Raw genomic sequence first — 18,861 nt, 5'->3', positions numbered from 1 at the left:
GAAGCCAAGTACTAGGACGTTAGTCAGGGGCAGGAGAAGGTGCCAAGGAGATCTCCATACCTTAGATCTTAAAGACCATCAGGGCGGTGGTGCCAACATTCGAGGCTTCAGCGAGCGGACTCCACTGCCACAGGAAGGCAATCCATTCGGAGGACCTTGCGGTTTGGTGCAATCAATACAAGTGTACAACCTCCTTCCATTGAACTCTTCATATCGCCCTTCTTGCAATGTGTTTTATATTTGTAATAATCTCTCAGGATATTACACACAGGGTGTATATAAAGTGTATGTACATACAACATATTTGTGTAATACAATTTACAAGCACACATATGTACTGTAATACTACGATAGAACAAGAGACATGCATGTATTTATTATATCATATCTGTGTGAATATGTGGCATTTGATGGTTTAACTATGCCGTGGGGTAGGAAGGCTCCATGGCAAGGCCACACATGCCCTTCTTGTCGGCGATGTCTTTCTCCATTCTTAAATATCCATTCTCGCCCCATGTTGTGCCCCAAGAATTCTTCAATAACCAATACTTTGTACCGTCACTAGTAGTTCCATAACCGATGGCTGCAATCCCATGATCCAAATCAGTGCCACAAGAGCCGGTCATCACGCCGCCGGAGTAGAATTGGAATGTCATATCGCCTCCATCCACTGCAACTGACACGGGTTGGCTTGCCACAGCCTTCATGAGAGCACCCTCATCATTGGTAGGCACATCCTCATAGCCCTTAATTGTTGCAACACTGTTGGATCCACTCTTGCATTTGTCGTCTGCACCGGCATATGGATAACTGGACTCTTTGGTGAGGCCTCCATTCTTGATAATGAATTTGAATGCATCATCCATGAGCCCACCCTCGCAGCCTTGGTCCTCGCCATGGACATCACAATCCACCAATTCTTGCTCTGAGAGCGAGACCAGATTGCCAGTACTTAGCTTGACAATGCCCTCTGTTGCAGCAACAGCAGAAAATGCCCAACAACAACCTGCAAATAATTCAGTCGCAGTCAATCACACACATTCTAATATGTAAAAGATTCTCAATATACATATTATTTCACATGTAGCATAAATGTACTTACCACACTGGCCTTGATTCTTGATGGGAGTGATCGCACCCTTTGTCCTCCAGTCCACCATCGCCGGAAGTGCATCAAAGCTCATATTCTCATACCTGAATTCTGTTGGAACCTTCACCTTGTTGGGAATGAACCCCTTGTTAGTCTTGGTCGCCCTGAACTCATCATTGCTGAGATCCGCAAACTGGTTGATGCTGAGCCAGAACTTGCTGTTTCCGGCGTTGAATGACTCGATGAACCTGGCATTAGCCTGGAATATCTCAAACCTCTGCGCCTTTTCAGCAGCGTCCTTGTACACGCGACCATACTCCGTCATCCAACCCTCATGCCTTGCTACCATTGACAAGTCACCGTTCAGCTCGCGAGCTCCAAGGGCAGAACTGCAGAAGCAGAGGCAGCCAAGGATGGCAAGGAGCGAAGCCCTGGTGATGGCCATGTTTGATCAGGCTGTCCTCTTCCAAATTGCTTCCCACTGCTAGTAGTAAGTACGAGTACTATGTTTTGGTTTGGATTGTTAATGGAACTAGGTGGGAATATATAGTACTCAGAGTCACAGGTACTTGGTAGTTATTTAAGTGGGAGATAGCTAGTACATAGATGCGGTGCGTGCACGGAGTTGTACTTTGTGGAAAGGGGCTCCTGCGTAGCCGTGAAGAAGTGTGGTTGCCTGATGCTCGTATAATAGAATTTACTATTGTGAACGAGACGTACGCTTGCTGTAACAGTGAGAACGACCCCTGTTTATGCCGCAGTTCACGTCTTCAGTATCTCCCTAATATGATAGGGTCATAACGAACATGAGGTATTAAGCAGGACTCGGCTGTGACTAGGAGGTCAATACGCAGTGGGAAAAATAAATTCAAATTCAAATTCAAATTCTGGACCATATATACTATTGAGTGAATTATATTTATCTATGCTACCAAATTGGAAATTATTATTGTAAAAGTGGCCTTTGCTGTGAACCTGTAAAATGTAAACAACAATGGCTTTTGCACGGTATAAACTGTAAGACAACAAGATCTCAATGTGGATTATTTATGCTACTTGATGACCTAAGTGAAATTTAGAGGAAGAAAATTGGGAGTGATTCAAAGAAATTTATATCTGCATCTTGCAGGGATGAAGGCCGATCCAGAGAAGGGCTGGCTCGCCGCTGCTAGCCACGTCGCCTCGTGGAGTCATGAGCCGGCCGCGGTGGGAGCCCTAGGCGGCTGATGTGTGCGACTGTGTAGTGTTACGGTGGCCGAAAGCCTTCGCCGTGGCGGCCGGCGGCTGCTGTGTGCCTCTGTCGCGCCTTTGTTTTTCTCTCTATGATATTGTGCTGCGAGCCTGCGACTTTTTCTTTTTTGAGAAACTCGCCAAGTTTTATTCATTCAAAACAACGTTCATAGGTACACTATTTGGGTATCAGAATTACCCAACCAAATATGTCTATCTATTCCTAGATTACAAGAGAACTTGGCAAGATTACGAGCATCATAATTAAAGTTTGTACGCTCATGAATGAAACTACAAACTGAAAACTAGCTTCTCGAAACAAACTTTCACCCCGCTTTATATGTAAAACAACAACAACAGTCAGGCCCTGTTTGATAGCAAAGTATTATAAAAACTAAAGTATTGAAAACTACAGTAATTTAGTCAATAGGTACACAATACTATAGTTTTGACATAACAGAGTATTTTGAAGTATTCGTGATACAGAGAACCTGTTTGGTACATTGACATAACATTAGCGGACTAGCTGTTAGCACTGCATACAAGCATATTTTCTAGATGTTAGCTGACTAGCCATTGCATCCAGCAACAGACCAGCGTAAGAGCAGCGCTGCTCTACCTGGCTGGCTGTATCATGCATAAGAACGCAGAGATCCATGCATCCAGGCAGCTGCGATCTATTGCAGCCCCTTGCAGAAACATGCCATGGCCTCTAGGTAGCAGGGGCGAGCCATGCGACGCCTACTACAATTTTGCCGCTGAGGGAGAAAACTCCAGCAACGACATGGCGGTGGCAACGATGGCATGGAAGCGAAGGAGAATCGATGCGAATAGTGAGGGAAAAGATAGCAATGCTTCCCCTCGTTTTTCTACAGCCGCTCTGTTTTAAAAAAAGAGGTCGAGAGGTCTTTTTTTTATGCAGAGAAAAAACCTTGGTTTGGTAAATACTGCAGTATTAAAATTACAGTTTTTAGTGGCAACCAAACAGCTGGTTGTAAAAAATACTATGGTAATCTAAAAAACCGTAGTATTCTCATAATATTTAGAAAATACTCTGCTATCAAGCAGGGCCTCAAAGTACACGGTCGAACAATACAAGATGGAGAGGTAGCCGTCTTACAAAGCCGATCCCATGATAATCAGATCACACAAATACGCTACCGAAAGAGAAAACGGAGAGACGGAGTACAACGCCACGCTACGCCCTACCACACATAAGCTCCACGATAACGCCCTCATGAGGGAAGACGGCGCGAAGCGTCGTCGCTGTCGAGTCCGAAGCGAGCATGGATTTTCATCCGCAACTTGGCACGAAGAGGAGAACCACGATGACGTCTTCAAGAAGGGAGCGGCATCCGTGAGCATCGCCGCCTTCGGCACCAAGGCGCAAAGCTTTCGTTCCGAAGCTCACCCGTGCCCCACGGAGTAGCTAGGACAACCGCGACACGCTCCGACTCCCAGCTCTAGATCTGGGCATCTCCACTGCTACCGACAGTGAACGAGCCTGAGCCACCTGACGCTACCCCCTCGCTGCCCCGGCGACCAAGAGGGCAAGCCACCACTGCTGCTATAGCGCCCGCTGGAGAGTCAACCATGCGGCCCACCATCCGAGGCCGTCACCCCGACATCCAAGGCCCGAAACACCATGAACCACCCCCTTCACGCGCACCCACAACGGTAGGAGGAGTGGAGGCCTCCCCATTCACTCCTAGCCCGGCATCAGCCATTGATTCTAGGTCAGAGCCTCCACCATAGGAAGCGTTAATACCTGCGTCCCTAGCCAGTCTCGGTGGACTGTGAGGGACACAAATCGATGACTGTCGGTGACCGCCGCTTGGCAAGCCTCGGATCTAGCCCTCTAGCGTTGGTCCAGGCGAGCACACATGTGACGCCCCCGATTCAATCGTGCACTAATCATACACGCAAACATGTACGATCAAGATCAGGGACTCACGGGAAGATATCACAACACAACTCTACAAATAAAATAAGTCATACAAGCATCATATTACAAACCAGGGGCCTCGAGGGCTCGAATACAAGAGCTCGATCATAGACGAGTCAGCGAAAGCAACAATATCTGAGTACAGACATAAGTTAAACAAATTTACCTTAAGAAGGCTAGCACAAACTGGGATACAAATCGAAAGAGGCGCGGGCCTCCTTCCTGGGATCCTCCTAAACTACTCCTGGTCGTCGTCAACGGGCTGCACGTAGTAGTAGGCACCTCCGGAGTAGTAGTAGTAGTCATCGACAGTGGCGTCTGGCTCCTGGGCTCCATCGTCTGGTCGCAGCAAACGGGTATAGAAAGGGGGAAAAGAGGGAGCAAAGCAACCGTGAGTACTCATCCAAAGTACTCGCAAACAAGGAGCTACACTACATATGTATGCATTGGTATCAAACGGAAAAGGGGTATCATATGTGGACTGAACTGCAGAATGCTGGAATAAGAGGGGGGATAGCTAGTCCTTTCGAAGACTACGCTTCTGGTAACCTCCATCTTGCAGCAGAATAAGAGAGTAGATGGTAAGTTCACCAAGTAACATCGCAAGCATAATCCTAACCGATGATCCTCCCCTCGTCGCCCTATGAAAGAGCGACCACCGGTTGTATCTGGCACTTGGAAGGGTGCGTTTTATTAAGTATCCGGTTCTAGTTGTCATAAGGTCAGGATACAACTCCAAGTCGTCATGTTACCGAAGATCACGGCTATTCGAATAGATTAACTTCCCTGCAGGGGTGCACCACATTTCTCAACACGCTCGATCCCCTTTGTCCGGACACACTTTCATGGGTCATGCCCGCCTCGGAAGATCAACACGTCGCAGCCCTACCTAGGCACAACAGAGAGGTCAGCACGCCGGTCTAAATCCTATGGCGCACGGGTCTTGGCCCATCGCCCATTGCACACCTGCACGTTGCGTACGCGGCTGGTGAGCAGACCTAGCAACCTCCATTACAAAGGAAGTTGTGTTACGCGGTCCAACCCGGCGCGCGCCGCTCAGTCGCTAACGTCACGAAGGCTTCGGCTGATACCACGACGTCGAGTGCCCATAACTGTTCCCGCGTAGTTGGTTAGTGCGTATAGGCCAGTAGCCAGACTCAGATCAAGTACCAAGATCTCGTTAAGCGTGTTATCTTGAAGTAACCGCGAACGCCGACCAGGGCCAGGCCCACCTCTCACCTAGGTGGTCTCCGCCTGCCCTGTCGCTCCGCCTCAAAGTAACAGTCGGGGGCCGTCGGGAACTTAGGCCCACCACTACCTGGATGGATCCACCTGCCCCTTCAGCACCCACATCCGAAACACTTGCGGGTACTCAACGAGCCGACCCGACTTTAGTCACCACCTGTATAGTATGTATGAATAGCATATACCCGTGATCAACACCCGACGTGATCACGGCCCGATAGTATAGCATGGCAGAGTGACAAGAATGTAGGGCCACTGATGGCAATCTAGCATCCTATACTAAGCATTTAGGATTGCAGGTAAGGTATCAACAGCTATAGCAACAATGACAGGCTATGCATCAGAATAGGATTAACGGAAAGCAGTAACATGCTAGACTACTCTAATGCAAGAAGTAGAGAGAAGAGTAGGCGATATCTGGTGATCAAAAGGGGGGGCTTGCCTGGTTGCTCTGGCAAGGAAGGGGGTGGTCGTCGATGTAGTCGATCTCGGGGTCTACCGGAAAGAAGTAACGGGGGAGGACACAATAAATAACAGAGCAAACAAAGCATAACAGGGCAATATGCGGTGCTAGGTGTGCCCTAACGCGGTACGAGGTGATACCGACGAAGGGGGAAAACAAGCGGGAAAGTATCCCCGGTGTTAGGCATTTTTGGATAAATGAAACGGAGGGGGATTGTTGCATGTTCGCTATGCTAGGGATGTGTGGCAGACGAACGGGCAGAGTATTCAGATTCTTCTCGTCGTTCTGAGCAATTTTCATGTACAAAACTTTTCCATCCGAGCTACGGATTATTTTCTATGAATTTTCAAAAATTTAACATTTACTAGAATTTACTTATTTAACAGAAAAGGGAATTATGACATCAGCATGATGCAATGCTGATGTCAGCAGGTCAACAGGTCGGCTGACGAGTCAAACCAGACAGGTGGGTCCGGTGGGACCCACATGTCATTGACAGTGTATTAACAGTGGGGTTAGTTTAATCTAATTAGACTAATAATTGTGCGGGACCTACTGTCAGTGGGTGCGTAGCCATTTAATTAACTAAATGAATTAATTACCTAATTATGTATTTATTTTGAATAGTTTAAAGGAGTGGGGCCCGCATGTCATAGCCACAGGGGCGCCCAGTCAGTGTTGACCCAAGTCAACGGGGTCAAAGGGGCCCGCGGGGCCCACAGTCAGTGGCATAGGGCGGGACCCACCGGCGCCAGGTCAGCGTGGCGGCCGGAGCAACGCCAGCGACCATTTCAGCGGCGGAGCGTCGCCGGACATGGCCGGAAAACGCTATGGTGGTCCGTTCGGGGCGTGCTTAGGCTCGTTCGATCGAGCGTTCAACGCCACATCCATCTACGGTGGCGGTGCGGCCGTAAACGGCCAAAAACTACGGCGGCGAGTGGCGGAGCGGACGCCGGAGTTCGGCCCTCGAACGAAATGCGGCTAGAGTGCACGGCAGGACTACTGGGGAGGCTCTGCGGGGTCCTGGCGAGGCCTAGAGCACAGTGGCGAGCTCGGGTGAGCACGACATCGACGAGGACGATGGTGACGAGCTCCGCTGCGGAGTGAGCTTCGGGCGGCGATGGCAGCGGCAGCTACGGTGATGGATCCATGCGGGGAAGCGAGGGGAGAGACGCGGTGGCTCACCGGGAGCCGTAAGGAACTGGCAGTGTGCTCGGGGAGGCGCGGAGCATCCGGAATCGACGGCGACAGACGATGGCGATCCGAGGAAGGAGAAGAAGATGGTGGCAGCGTGGAGGCTTCCCGACGCGTTCGTTCGGCGTAGTCGACGTAGTCGACATCGGGGAGCCGTTCAGGCACGTCGGTGGGGCAATCGAGGCACGGTGGCCGCGGGATTGAGCGGCGGCGGCGGCGAGCTCTCGGGCAAGCTCGCAGCGGGAGCGATAGAGAGAGTGAGGGGGAAAACTGGGGGTAGCTAGGGTTTCCAGGGGCTCGAGGGTGGCCTTAACCGCGCGGGGGCACGACGGATGGTCGCCGCGTGGCCATCCGTGGCCTAGACGAGCGCCCGACGGCCATCGAGCTCGGATGAGGAGTAGGAGGAAGAAGGGAACTCCAAGTGGGCTGGGCCGCACCTGTAGCTAGTAGGCCTAAGTGCACAGTAGAACTTAGGCCCCTTTCTATTTTCTTATTTCTTATTTCTGTTTTTCTTTATTTATTATTTTTTCCACACTTTATTTTAGTTTCTTTAAAATACCAAGTTAGCACCTAAATTAGTATCATAAAAATAGGCCACTGCCAAACCTAGTTTAGACCCAAAATAAATTAGTTTAATATTTTTATACTTTCAAGAGCAATTAAATTATTATTTTAGCCACTGTTTTTAATAAGCTTAGGGCATTTAAACACTTTGTAAAAGGTTGGTTCCACCACCAAAACTAGTTAGGGATTATTTGCCACATGATTAACATTTTAGTTTTAATATCTCAAAACTTTTATTGTTTGCTTGATTTTGAATTTGAATTTGAATCGTTTTTGAACTAACGCAAGATTAGCAATAGTAATCGAAGTGACGTGGCATCATTAGCATAGGGTTGTTGTAGCTTAATTATCCGGACGTCACAAATCTCCCCTACTACAAGAAATCTCGTCCCGAGATTTAAGAGGTGGGGTAGGGGGAAAGTTCTGGTTACGAAATTCTAACGAGTCTTCTCGGTCTTGGTTGTTCTTCTCGAAGTGGTCGATACATTATGTTGATGTATTCATTTCTCTGCTTTGGGTCATCAAGATGAAGTCGGCATCATTTCTCCAGGAACTCCATCGTACTTACGAAAGAATAAAGGGTGGGTATTCCAGGAGAACAAACCTCTGCAAGGTTGACTATCTGGTCGATAACATCGGGGAAGGTGGCGGAAAGTAACTCTTTACTTGAAACTTAATAAAATATCGATAGCATGTATGAAGGTAGCATGAGAAGTTTCGAGCGGGCATGCAATCGTTCGTTGCCTGAAACAAAGTGTGACAGGGGTTCAAAGCAATGGGAAAGTATTGCGTCTGGTACCAGAATAGATCACTAGGAAGGTGGCTCGTGAATTACATACGAAGCCAAGCAGGTGGAATAACTTTGGAAACATGGGTGTATAGAAGAGTCAGGTTTCGATCCTGGGACCTGTGGGTTATGGGCCCAACATGTGGGTTAAAAGTAGAAGGAGTGGTGACATCTTGCATGGTTTTGATAGTAAGGTATGTCAGAGGGTGGCCTGTCAGTTATATCGACAACAAGGTCGGTACCAAGGGCGAGGGACGAAGAGAACCATTTTTCTGCTCGTTGAACTAGGCGGACCAATAGGCGAAGTTCTCATCCATCGGTGGTTACCAGAATGCCGTCAACAAAAGCAACAGGGTCTTACCGACATGGTTGTACACCAAGGTGTTTACAAAAGTAGGAGAATATTACTGCTTAGATCATATAGATCACCAGTAAGGCTAAACAAAACAATGGAAAGGAAAAGGTGATCATCAGATTAAATAGAACAATGGAAAGGAAAATGTGTTTTAAACACATAATTCAGGGATATATCCTTCACAAGGACGAGCAGAGCATGGTATCCGTGGCAGGATATCATGAAGCGAGGTTTGGATAATTGAGCAGGAAACATTTAGCATTGGGCTTCAAATGTTCTTGTTGAAAATCGGAGTACCACAGACATGCTTCGAGATAACATTGACATGGTCAAGAGGTGAAGATCAGACTTTGTAAACACAAGGGATCCCTCAGGAATAAATCGTAGAATAAGTCTTACAATTTCCTCATGGAAGATTGGATAACCTTGCTGAAAAGGAATCTATAACAACAGGGCCTCGGGCCAGGTGTGCTAGGCACGACATCACATTACCGGGTCACATAAAGACCAAGGTGATAACTCTTGGGAATATGTTCCAACCATCATATCTGACCGAGATTCAGATCTGATTGGTGCCAGGATAACTCAGACTCAGGATGCCTAAGAAGAAAAGGTGCAACACAAAATGTCGAGATGACATTGTAAGACTCTCGGGAATTGAACTATGGAAGCGAGTTCCGAAACAAGAGTTCATCATTAAATCAAGGAGAGACAAGGAGGTGGCCGATTAACTCAACGACAATTCATTGAGATTTTCAAAAGATGGATTTCCACACTTATGTGAACAAGGAGATAACATTTGTCATATCAAATGATATAATGATGTATGCTAGAGGAAAAACATACACAATTAAACATTGGATGAAAGGTGCACCCGATATATGGGCTTAGGTAGTACGGTCAATGTTAGAATGGTGTTTTGATAACCAATGGCCTAAGAATGTAATGTCGACCATTAACTTCAAAGAAATAGGGTTGCTAGAACTTTTGAATTCGCACATCATAGTTCAATTGTCGGTTTTCCGGTTAGAAACAACACGGGGACCAAGGAATGAACGGAAATGGCAAGAAGTATCACTTGTACCAAGAATTCATAAGAGGTGGTGAAATTCTCACGACATTCTTGACATAAAAGATGGTAATACTCCAAGGTAAAGAAGAATAATTGCTGGATAGCAAGGATCTCCAGGTATAACACAAAACACGAACAAGTTTGTGTTGGAGGGAAGGCAAGAATTTTGTCGATGACAACACAAATCATCGATGGGCAAGGATGGTATTTCTCAACGCGAATTCGATTGATATCCTGTAAGAGCTCAGAATGTTGATGATGATCACGACAAAATTGTCGAGAGATTTCATGAAGATGTAATCAATTGGCGATGACATCAAATTTGAATGATGAAGCGAAAGGTTATTAGCACCATGGGTACGACACAAACCCGAAATCAAGTTTGCTGTTCAAGGAGAAATGATATGACGAGGAAGATCGACGTGAGCTTAGCTCATCGTTGAAAATTGTGCTCCGGGAAGAAGGACCAAGTAGCACAGTTAAAATTTAGAACAAAAATGATATAGCCGATCAAGCTAGGAATGACTTGAAGGATTATTAAACTCGTAAGAAATGAAAATTATTTAAGAGTTATTGAATCAGAGTGCAGAATCGATTCACTCATCGGTGTTCTCGAGTGACTAATAACTCAGAACCCGGGGGAAATCTGAAATCGGTGAGAAGCAATACTAGATGAAGACTCATAGGTAGTTATGTAGTTCGGTGATATTCTCGAGATAACAGAGGTGAAACTCGGAGGTAGATCGGAATAGAAACTGATCTGTATTGTAGACTTGCGATAGTAGATACTTTAACCTTGTCAAAAATATACGAGGCACTGGGATGGTTTCCTTTCAGAAATATATTAAATAAAGTTAGCATGGTCGGAACCAGCTACCAAGGATCCAATAAAATGACATTGGAAGAATCATTCAAATGATTAATTATTGTTGCAAGAAGCTACCATGATAAGTTCCACCTCAGGTCCATGTGCATGAACACAAAGGTCAAGGTCGACTCCCACTTCTCCAATGCAAAACCTTTCATTCACTTCTCGCGTCTGATGAAGTTGTAGTGTTGAAATTTTATCTGGCAAAATACCAGAAGAGTATGGCTCGTGAAAACTTTCAGGCTCCCACAGATTAATGAAGGCATAGGTTCGGGGTATCTTAGAAATATCACCATCTCGAAAGCAAAGCATGGTTGGCCAAATCAGAGAATAGGATTTACCAATGGCATTATGTATCAGGGAAAGAAATTCCAAAGTGATTGAATACGAGGGACATTGTCAGGTAAAATCCAACAAAGGATCTGGTGGTGATGTGAGCATCAGTACTCAACCAGAGGAAGAAGGGATGCAAGTAGATCAGATTATAGAAACAACTGACTAACTCAAAGCTCAAACACAAAAGAATTATGATTTCCAAATCAAGGGATCAGAGTCAAACGCTCTTATTAAGGATGGATAAGTGGAGTAGGCTTAGGGGTACAATCGATGGCGATTTGATTGGTCGAGATCCAGCCCATGTTAAAATGACGTCTGTGTCGGAAGGATGAATTCTAGGATCTGATGGAGGATTGCGATCATTCACAACATATTGAATCAAGGACTCAAAATGATAATGACAAAGGATGTCAACGGAGATTACTAGAAATTTGAAATTCACCATAATGCAGGCAGATAACTATTTGCAGAGCAACAGCGGGCAGAGGATTACCGGGAGATCAGATAGTATTCCAATGTATCTTGTGAATCATATGAACAACGAGGGAAGAACGGATACTCGGTAAGTGCGAGAAATTATTTGTAGGGGTATTAATGCGGAAAAGGGCTGCAAAGTAGTGGGAACAAAGGATTCTCGGAACATCGAAGAATTTTTCAGGGTATCAAGTAATAACAAGGGCAACTGGGATCGAAGCTATGAGCGACAAGTGTGAGTAGTTATCCATAAGGATTTATTGGTGGTCGAGAATTTTCAAAGTGATGAGCACATGTTCTCGGGAGAACCTCAGAGAATATCTTTGAAGTGTTCTGGTGAAGCAGACGATCAACTGTAATAAAGGGCTCTCCGGGTGGATGTGATCACGTGATCCTAATGTTAGAGTTAGTAAATTCATTTTAACCCGAATAGAAGAGAGATCAGAGTCCCAGAGTATAGATGAGGAACAAAAGATCCTAATATCACCCAATGGCGACGTGGGCCCGTAAGCCGCACAGCCATGTTAGTAAAAGTTTTTCAATGACTAGACTCAACTTCGACCAAGGAGTTTGGAAGGGGGATTCCTACAGGCAGTCATGTCACACCCTAGCTAGTTCAAGCATTAGAGTGTGCATCATGTTTAATTTCCTTTTAAGTTTGAAATGGGGAAGGCAGAAACCCCCAACACCCCCTGGAAACAACTAGGGTTTACTAAAATTATTTTCAATGAACCTGAAATGCCCTTCTAAAAAGTTCACCCTCTTTGTCTTGGGTTAGAACCTCTGGCAAAATTGGTGCACAATTTTCTAGGTCAACAGAAGGTCATTGAATTAAATCATAAGTATTTGAATTTGGGCATTTAAATGCTATAAAATAATTTAAATGCTCAAATAATTCTGGAAATAAATGTTTGCTATTGGAAATATTCTAAACAAAGCCCACAATTATTTTTAGGATTTTTGGAAATGTTTTAGTATTTTTAATAAAGCCCAACAGTTGCAGTTAAATAGAAAAAGAAAACAAATCAGAAAAAGAGAGAGGGAGAAGCCCACCTGGGCCTCACCTGTGCTGGCCAGCCCACCTGGCTCGGCCCAGCCGACTGGCCTTGCCAGTCGTCCTCCTCCTCCCGCCAGGAGGACGAGGAGCGCGTGGCCGGCGCCCGCGGCCACACGCTGGCCACCTCCTGCTTCTGCCGACGCCCTGGAGGCGTCTAGGGGTGCCACGCCGACCCCCACTTCCCCCTCTGTCCCTCCCTCTCTATCAGGCTCTCTTCTTCTATCAGGTTCACGTGCTACTAATCCGTAGTAGCTTATAGGATTGTTGTTACAAGCCTCGGTACAGTTTCTACTACTTTTAGTATGTTGCTAATTGAATCAGAACTTTGATATGTTGTTGTTGAGTGGTATTGCAAACTGTTGTGGATGTCTCAAATATTTTTCTGAGCATTTACAGCTGTTATGCTGTCCAATTTTCCCTAGGAATTCTAATGTCTTTGCATTTTGGTTGTGCTTTCAGAATGGCCAACCGTGCTCAAAACCAAGTGGTTCGCCTAACCCGGTGCCTCGACGTGCCCGGTCATACTGCTATATTAGTCCAGGTAATGATCAAGACGGGTTACCGTTGGTATCCCGAATACACCGCCGAAGAGCAATTCCGAGACTTTAATCAAAGCCAATATTTCTGCATCGTCAGGATATTTCCTTCTTATCCTGGATCTACCGAGCCCCTTCACTGTTCCTATGGACTCGGGGTTACTATTGAGATGGCTGTGCAGCATGCTGCCTATTCCATGATGACCATCATGCGAGTCCGGACTGGCCTGCTTCGGAACACCGACTTCCGTTACATGCCAGCTTCACTTCCGGGAGCGCAAGGGTATCTTCAGGCTATCTATGCTGACTCCACTCAGGAGGACTCATTAACTCGTACCACTGCCGAGATGCTCGAAGATAAGGACCGAGAGAATCGGGCCTTGAGGCTGGAGCTTTTCAATACCCGTGCTGATCATTGGGCCACATTGACTCGGTTTGCACCTGCGGTGCAAGCTGGATGTATGGATACAAGGGATTTGTATCCTGTGAGATCTGCTCTGCCAGACATGGTGGATTGGTATGATGTGGGAGGCATCACCCCACCCCGTGGTCCCCGCAGGCCACCGTTTGTTGGTCCAAGACCTCATCCTAGCCCCTTTGGTCCACAGGCTCCTCAGGACCGTCTGTTCCCGGATGATCACGTTGAACTTCCAGTCTATGGAGGTGACTTCTATGAGGACTACTACGGAGCTGTCTGAGTTAGTAGTAGTATCACTAGTATTGTAGTAGTTGTATCTCCACTGTCCTGTGTGACTTGTGGAATATGACTTTGTGTGTAGTCAATTCCGGAGGTGTAGACAAATAATGTATAGGAGCTTGGAATGCCTCCGATGAGATGTAACGTCTTTCATCATAGTTGTACTGTAGCCTGGGCTTGTACTAAACTATGTATGATGTGTATGACCGTTGGTATATATCTGGCAGTTTTATATTACCATGATATACGGATGAACATCTCTGCATTCCGTGTTATCCATTACATTCTGCACTTCCTTGCTAAGTTTGAGCCATCCTTATCTAAACCGTTGTCTTGTTATCTCCTAGGATGGTCAACACCCGCAGCAACCCTGCTGCCTCGGAGCAGGGGGAAGCCAGTGCAGCTAGGGGTGAAAATCTGCCTCAACCGCCTTCTCTGGCTGAAGTGATGCTGGAGGCGGAAAGAAACAAGCGTGAGACTAACCGCCTGCTAGAGCAGATTGAGCAGAACACTGCACGCCATCAGCTAAATGACTTGGTGTCAATCAATGACTTTATCAAGCTGTAGCCACCAAAGTTTAACCATTCCGTCGAGCCCCTCGACGTGGATGACTGGCTTCGCAGCATCACCCACAAGCTACGTTCTGCCAACGTAGCCGAAGCTGACAAAGTTACTTACGCTGCCTACCATCTCGAAGGCCCTGCTAGCCTTTGGTGGGAAAACTTCGAAGCTATGCGCCCGGTCGGCCAAATTACTACTTGGGCTGAATTCAGTGAGGCTTTCCGTGAGCATCACATTCCGGAAGGTCTCATGGATCGCAAGAGGGAGGAGTTCTGCAATTTCACCCAAGGAAGACTGACTGTGGATGCATATAGTCATGAATTTGGGAATCTGGCACGTTATGCCCCTGAAGAGGTATCTACTGACGTTAAGAAGCAAGCAAGGTTCCGCAAGGGACTTAGCCCTGAGCTTCGCCACGATCTTCGTCTGCACGAGTGCACCTCCTTTTAGAAGTTGGTCAACAAAGCCATCAGTGCTGAGACAGGCCAGACTGATTATGACGCTTCATGCAAGCACTCCCGTGATTTTGGCTCTTCATCCGGCTCTGGAGCTCATAAGCGCCGGGTGTGGATCCCAAGCACGGCACTGCCACCCAGGTTCATCCCGAGGCCATCCTTTGAGGAGCCTCGTCCCAACCAGCAATTTGCACCGCCCAAGCCTTATGGTGGCCCCGCTGCTAATGCTGCTCCATGCCCGAATGTGGTGACATGCTTTAAGTGTGGAGAGCCGGGTCACTATAGCTGAGAGTGTCCCCAGAACAACCCCAATCAGACTGAAAGTCCGTTGGCCGTGGTAAGCCAGCGGGAAAGACATTCTACGCTAAGCCGGTCACTACTACACGTGGCCATGTCAACTATGTTTCAGCCGAGGAGGCTCATGAGGATCCTAACGTCGTCCTTGGTACGCTCCTTGTTAACTGTCATCCGGCATCTGTTCTTTTCGATACTGGAGCATCTCATTCATTCATATTCGAGAACTATGCTCGATTGCATAACACGACATTCTGTGACATGCCCACTTCTATGGTAATTCAAACTCCGGGTTCCAAATGGCAAACTTCTAGAGTAAGCCATGGGAACGAAATTCTTGTCGATAGACTTGTCTTCCTTGCATCCTTAATAGCTCTCAAGTCCTCGGACATAAACATCATTTTGGGTATGGACTGGATGTCAGCTCATTATGCTAAGATTGATTGTGCCACTAGAACCGTTCAACTTACTCACCCATCGGGCAAGACAGTCAATGTCTTAACTCGAGTGGCCAAGCGCCAGCTTTACTCCCTAAATGCCAACCCCCTTCCAGACCTTGAGGATGTTCCGGTAGTCCGAGACTTTCCGGATGTCTTTCCAGAAGAACTGCCAGGTGTTCCACCTGACAGGCATGTTGAGTTTGTGATAGACCTTGTTCCAGGAACCGTTCCAATTTCTAGAAGACCCTACAAGATGGCACCCTTAGAACTAGCCGAGCTTAAGAACCAACTTGATGAGTCCTTGAAAAAGGGTTTCATCCGTCCTAGTTCCTCTCCTTGGGCTTGCCTCGTCCTCTTCGTCAAGAAGAAGGATGGAACGGATCGAATGGTTGTAGATTACCGACCTGTCAACCTGGTCACCATCAAGAACAAGTATCCGCTTCCCAGGATCAACGATCTGTATGATCAGCTCGCTGGATCCTCAGTCTTTTCCAAGATGGATTTGAGGTTGGGCTACCATCAAATCAAAATCAGAAACGGGGACATTCCCAAAACGGCCTTTGTTACTCGTTATGGCCAATACGAGTACACCGTTATGTCCTTCGGTTTAACCAATGCCCCAGCTACCTTCTCCCGGTTAATGAACTCGGTATTCTTGGAGTATTTGGATAAATTTGTCATAGTATACCTCGATGACATACTCATCTACTCCAAGAATGAAGAGGAACATGCCGAACATCTAAGGCTGGTATTGATGAAACTTCGAGAGCATCGCCTTTATGCCAAATTCTCCAAGTGTGAATTTTGGTTGCCAGAAGTGACCTATCTAGGCCATATAATCTCTGGTAAGGGTATTGCTGTCAATCCCGAGCGAGTTCAAGCTGTCCTTGATTGGACTCCACCTGAGACGGTCAAGCAAGTTCGGAGCTTCCTTGGCTTAGCGAGCTATTGCCGCCGCTTCGTCGAGAATTTCTCCAAGGTTGCTAAACCTCTAACTGAACTCCTCAAGAAAGATAAAAAGTTCGAGTGGACTCTACAGTGCGAGTTCAATTTTCAGGAACTGAAAAGACGCCTGACATCTGCTCCCGTACTGGTACCACCAGATTTCTCCAAGGACTTTATTATCTATTGTGACGCCTCGCAACAAGGACTAGGTTGCATACTCATGCAAGATCGTCAGGTAATTGCCTATGCTTCACGGCAATTACACCCACATTAGGAAAATTATCCCACACATGATCTAGAGCTTGCAGCTGTAGTCCATGCACTTAAAACTTGGCGACATTACCTTCTCGGTAATCGTTGCGAGATCTTCACCGATCACCAAAGTTTGAAATATATCTTCACCCAACCAGATTTGAATCTCAGGCAAAGACGTTGGGTCGAGTTGATCTAGGATTACGACTTAGGAATAACTTACACCCCGGGCAAAGCCTATGTCATGGCTGATGCACTAAGTCGTAAATCCTATTGTAACAACCTGATGTTACAACAAAGTCAACCACTTCTCCATGAGGAATTTCGTAAGCTAAATCTTCACATTGTTCCTCGAGGATTCCTATCCACCCTGGTGGCGAAACTTACTCTTACAGATCAAATCATCAAGGCACAGAAGGTAGATCCGGGAATCTCCCGTATTAAGAGAAACATTAAGAAAGGAGTCGCGAATTGTTTCTCCATTGATGATCAAGGTGTCGTATACTTTGGAAATCGCCTAGTGGTTCCAAAGGCACGAAACCTGAGGCGACTGATCCTTAAGGAAGCTCATGAATCCCCTCTCACCATTCATCCCGGTAGTACTAAAATGTATCAAGACCTACGCCAGAGGTTTTGGTGGACTAGGGTGAAGAGAGAAATCGCTCAATACGTTGCTAATTGCGACATTTGTCGTCGTGTTAAAGCAGAGCATCAACGGCCTGCTGGCACCCTTCAACCTTTGGCTATTCCCGAGTGGAAATGGGATAAAATCAGTATGGATTTCATCACTGGGTTTCCCAGGACCAAGAGAGGGAATAATGCCATCTTCGTCGTGATCGATCGTCTTTCCAAAGTAGCCCACTTTCTACCTGTTCGTGAGAGTATCACCGCTAGCCAGCTAGCCGATTTATACATCTACCGAATAGTGTCTCTTCATGGTGTTCCATTGGAAATTAACTCAGACCGTGGGAGTCTCTTCACCTCTTGATTTTGGGAAAGTTTCCAAAATGCTATGGGAACTCATCTCTCCTTTAGCACCACCTTCCATCCTCAGTCAAGTGGTCAAGTAGAACGAGTCAATCAAATTCTGGAAGATATGCTCCGAGCCTCTGTCATCTTGTTTGGAATGGGTTGGGAGAATTGCCTTCCATTCGCGGAGTTTGCTTATAACAATAGTTATCAAGCCAGTTTGGGGAAGGCTCCTTTCGAAGTTCTCTATGGACGAAAATGTCGAACGCCTCTTAACTGGTCAGAAACTGGGGAAAGACAACTCTTTGGCCTGGATATGATTCAGGAAGCAGAAGAACAGGTTCGCGTTATTCGTGAGAAATTGAAAACAGCCCAATCTCGTAAAAAGAGTCAATATGATCGCAAACATAAGCCTATGACTTATGAAGTCGGCGAGAAGGCTTACCTTCGGGTTACTCCATTAAACGGGAGTCATCGTTTCGGTATCAAAGGCAAATTGGCTCCTCGTTACATTGGACCCTTTCACATTCTTGCCAAACGGGGAGAAGTTGCCTACCAATTGGAACTACCTTCGCATCTTTCCAGAGTTCACGATGTCTTCCACGTTTCTCAACTCAGGCGTTGCTTCGCGGATCCTATCCGTGGAGTGGACCACGAAACGCTTGATCTACAAGATAACCTCTCATATCGGGAATATCCCATTCGTATCCTTGATCAAGCCGAGCGTACCACTCGACGTCGTAATATCAAGTTTCTCAAGGTTCAGTGGTCACACCATTCCGAGAAAGAAGCCACTTGGGAAAGGGAGGATCGTCTTCGACTCGAGTACCCCACATTCTTTCTAGAGGATCCTAAATCTCGGGACGAGATTCTTTTGAGTGGGGGTGAGTTGTCACACCCTAGCTAGTTCAAGCATTAGAGTGTGCATCATGTTTAATTTCCTTTTAAGTTTGAAATGGGGAAGGCAGAAACCCCCAACACCCTCCTGGAAACAACTAGGGTTTACTAAAATTATTTTCAATGAACCTGAAA

At 46.6% G+C, this 18,861-nt stretch overlaps 1 protein-coding gene across 1 annotated transcript; it reads right to left on the bottom strand.

Annotated features, from left to right (window-relative positions):
* Positions 1–419: 419 nt before the first annotated feature.
* Positions 420–1,535, bottom strand: LOC125534358 (senescence-specific cysteine protease SAG39-like). Its single transcript, XM_048697615.1, has 2 exons — positions 1,103–1,535; positions 420–1,006 (listed from the first exon to the last, which is right to left on the bottom strand). Exons 1-2 carry the CDS (start codon positions 1,533–1,535, stop codon positions 420–422), a joined length of 1,020 nt encoding a protein of 339 aa, XP_048553572.1.
* Positions 1,536–18,861: the final 17,326 nt, after the last annotated feature.

The sequence above is a fragment of the Triticum urartu genome, chromosome 1 (assembly GCF_003073215.2).
Source record: "Triticum urartu cultivar G1812 chromosome 1, Tu2.1, whole genome shotgun sequence".
NCBI classification, from domain to species: Eukaryota; Viridiplantae; Streptophyta; class Magnoliopsida; order Poales; family Poaceae; genus Triticum; species Triticum urartu.
The sequence above is the reverse complement of the archived record's forward strand: the minus strand, read 5'-3'. Positions and strand labels throughout refer to the sequence as shown.

Excerpts from the sequence above, each read along its gene's own strand:
- LOC125534358 (XM_048697615.1), bottom strand. The coding sequence starts at position 1,535 with ATGGCCATCACCAGGGCTTCGCTCCTTGCCATCCTTGGCTGCCTCTGC. Across the intron at positions 1,007-1,102 it reads CAAGAATCAAGGCCAGTGTG|GTTGTTGTTGGGCATTTTCT; the intron begins GTAAGTACATTT and ends AATTATTTGCAG.